Source organism: Saprolegnia parasitica (genome assembly GCF_000151545.1).
Source record: "Saprolegnia parasitica CBS 223.65 unplaced genomic scaffold supercont2.1194, whole genome shotgun sequence".
Taxonomy (NCBI): Eukaryota; Oomycota; class Saprolegniomycetes; order Saprolegniales; family Saprolegniaceae; genus Saprolegnia; species Saprolegnia parasitica.
In genome coordinates, this window is record NW_012157588.1 from 1 (window position 1) to 2,292 (window position 2,292).

Sequence of the window (2,292 nt, forward strand, 5' to 3'; positions counted from 1 at the left end):
ACGACTGGCCAGTGGTCGGCGAGGTCGACGACGGCGCCGAGGTCGCGGAGCGCAGCGAGCTCGGGCGATAGCATCTCGTCTGACAGCGCTGCAAGGAAGGCGGCAACGTCGCGTCCATCCTTCAGCATGGCGAGGATGCCATGCAGCACGACATATGGCAGGCTCGGCGACGTGGCACGCTGGCAGACGCGCTTGGTCATCGTTGCTCGTGCTAATTTTGACCGCGACCCTCTACCATTTTATACGTTTCGTATCGAATGTGGAGGGTATGACGTGGCGCTTGGATATTCCAGTAGAGTGCACATACAGTGTACTACATGTATAGATGACCCGAACGAGGACGAGCAACCTGCAAGGCAGCCAGTGATGGTTGTATATGGACGCCGAGCTCGCGTATGGCAATGCGCGTCCATACGCAAGGGACTCGGAGCCGCTTCTTTCGCTCTACGAACACAGTATATGTAGAGAAGGGACGCTTGGGCGGGGGAAGAGACTATCTCATTGGCCACTAGTCCTCTCGGGGTCAGGTGTCTCGGGGTAGCTTCGAGGCGATACCGCCAAGTGCATAATGACAATAGTGCTGGCTGGCTATCTGGTTATCGCATCGATCTGGTGCGTAGTACATTGGACGTTGAGTATTTCCCGATCACATTGGTTGAAATTTGTTGTGTCAGTGTTGACAAGGGCATTCCCGTTTTGTTGGGTCCAACACTCCATTTCTGCAGAAATGGGCGGATTCGAATCGCTGCTCAAGAAAATGGTCACGTGGGGAGCGCATATCCGGAATTTCGGTTTTTGTTTGCAGCAACGGTACTTTTCATGTTAATTGTACTATCCCGCAGTAAAGCGTTTACTCGTACTAATCTTTCGCCTTTTACTAAAGATTACCGTGGACGTCTTACAAACCATGCGGCTTCACCAATTTCTGACCTCCCTCTGGGAGGACCCCCCACTCATCACTCTTTTTCCATGACCTCTATTATTGCATTGCTCTGCTGCGACTTGCACCAATGTTGTCATGACAAGAAGCGATCCAGCATTTAGACTAGGAGGAGATCATGAAGAAATGGGGTTGATGGTTTGATGACGTGGCGCGCTGGTAGACGCGCGTGGGCATTGGTAAATTTTGTGTGTTTGCCGCCTACAAAGCGTCCAAAGACAGGTTGCTGCCACATTGCAATGGGTCCCCGACAGCCTATCTCGTCTGCTCCATCGCTCGTGTTGACGCAAGCACAGTGAGCACGAGTCCAACGTGTTAAAATTCAGTTAAATCAATTGCGTCGCCGACGACGTCTGCGGCGGTGCCATGAGGACGCCGGGGCGCAACAGCACGAGCTTGTGTAGCTGCACAAGGCTGGGAAGCGAATTTGTGAAGCCGGTTGTGTCCACATGCAATGTGACGTTGCGGCAGGCACTCAGCGCACCGAGTAGCAGCTTCATGGACGCGGTAGCCAGAGGATTCAAGTCCAAGTCGACTGTCAGATGGCGTCGGCTCTTCCTGGATGCGAGCGCGACAGCCAACGGTTCGACGTCGTCGTCACGGAGGCCCGTCGCCCGAAGCGTCAACGTCTGCAGGCCTCTCGCCATCCACGCCGGCAGCGCTTTGGCCAGCGCCGCAAACCCAGCGGTTCCGATCTTGGAGTAGCTCAAGTCGACAGTGGTCAAGCAGCGCGAGGTTGAGAGCAGCTGCATGAGCCAAACCACCTTACTCGGCGTCTTGAACGTCGAGCTGCGCACAACGACAGTCCACAAGTGCGACCAGCCGTCGGTCGTCGTGGTCGGAGACAGCCCATCGACGTTGACAAGACGCAGCTCCTGCAGCGCAGCATATTTGGCTCGGGCGGTTCATCGTTGTCGTTGTCGTTGTCGTTGTCGTTGTCGTTGTGGCGGTAGACACGTTCAAATGTAAACGAGGGGACCTTAGTGCGATCAAGCTTTCGGACGAAACCAAGTGCGCCCTCAGCGAGACTCGAATCAATGACGGTGAGCGATGTCACGTGCTGCAAGGTCCCGGGCGATGCCACCAGCGCTTTCTTGAACGTTTGGTGTGTACAAGAGGATCAACGACCGTAGCGTAGCGCATGCTTGGATCGCATCGGCGAGCGCCGACGGGTCGGACACCGAATGGCACCCGAGTAGAAGCGACGTCGCATGCGGTTCTTGGAGCCATGCAGCCATCGCAGACGTGTCCATTGGACCGTCTGGGAAGGCAGCTACCTTGAGAGTATGCAGTTGTCGCTTCGAAAGCGCTGCCATGTACGTTGCCGTGTCGGATGGCGTGGCGCCTTTGAT

At 55.6% G+C, this 2,292-nt stretch overlaps 1 protein-coding gene across 1 annotated transcript; it reads right to left on the reverse strand.

Moving 5' to 3' along the window:
- Nucleotides 1-1,530: 1,530 nt before the first annotated feature.
- SPRG_18432 (hypothetical protein) lies at nucleotides 1,531-1,704 on the reverse strand (the record flags this gene model as incomplete). Its single annotated transcript, XM_012357870.1, has 1 exon — nucleotides 1,531-1,704. A coding segment is annotated over one exon (174 nt), but the record flags the coding sequence as incomplete, so codon positions are not given.
- Between the last annotated feature and the right edge of the window lie 588 nt (nucleotides 1,705-2,292).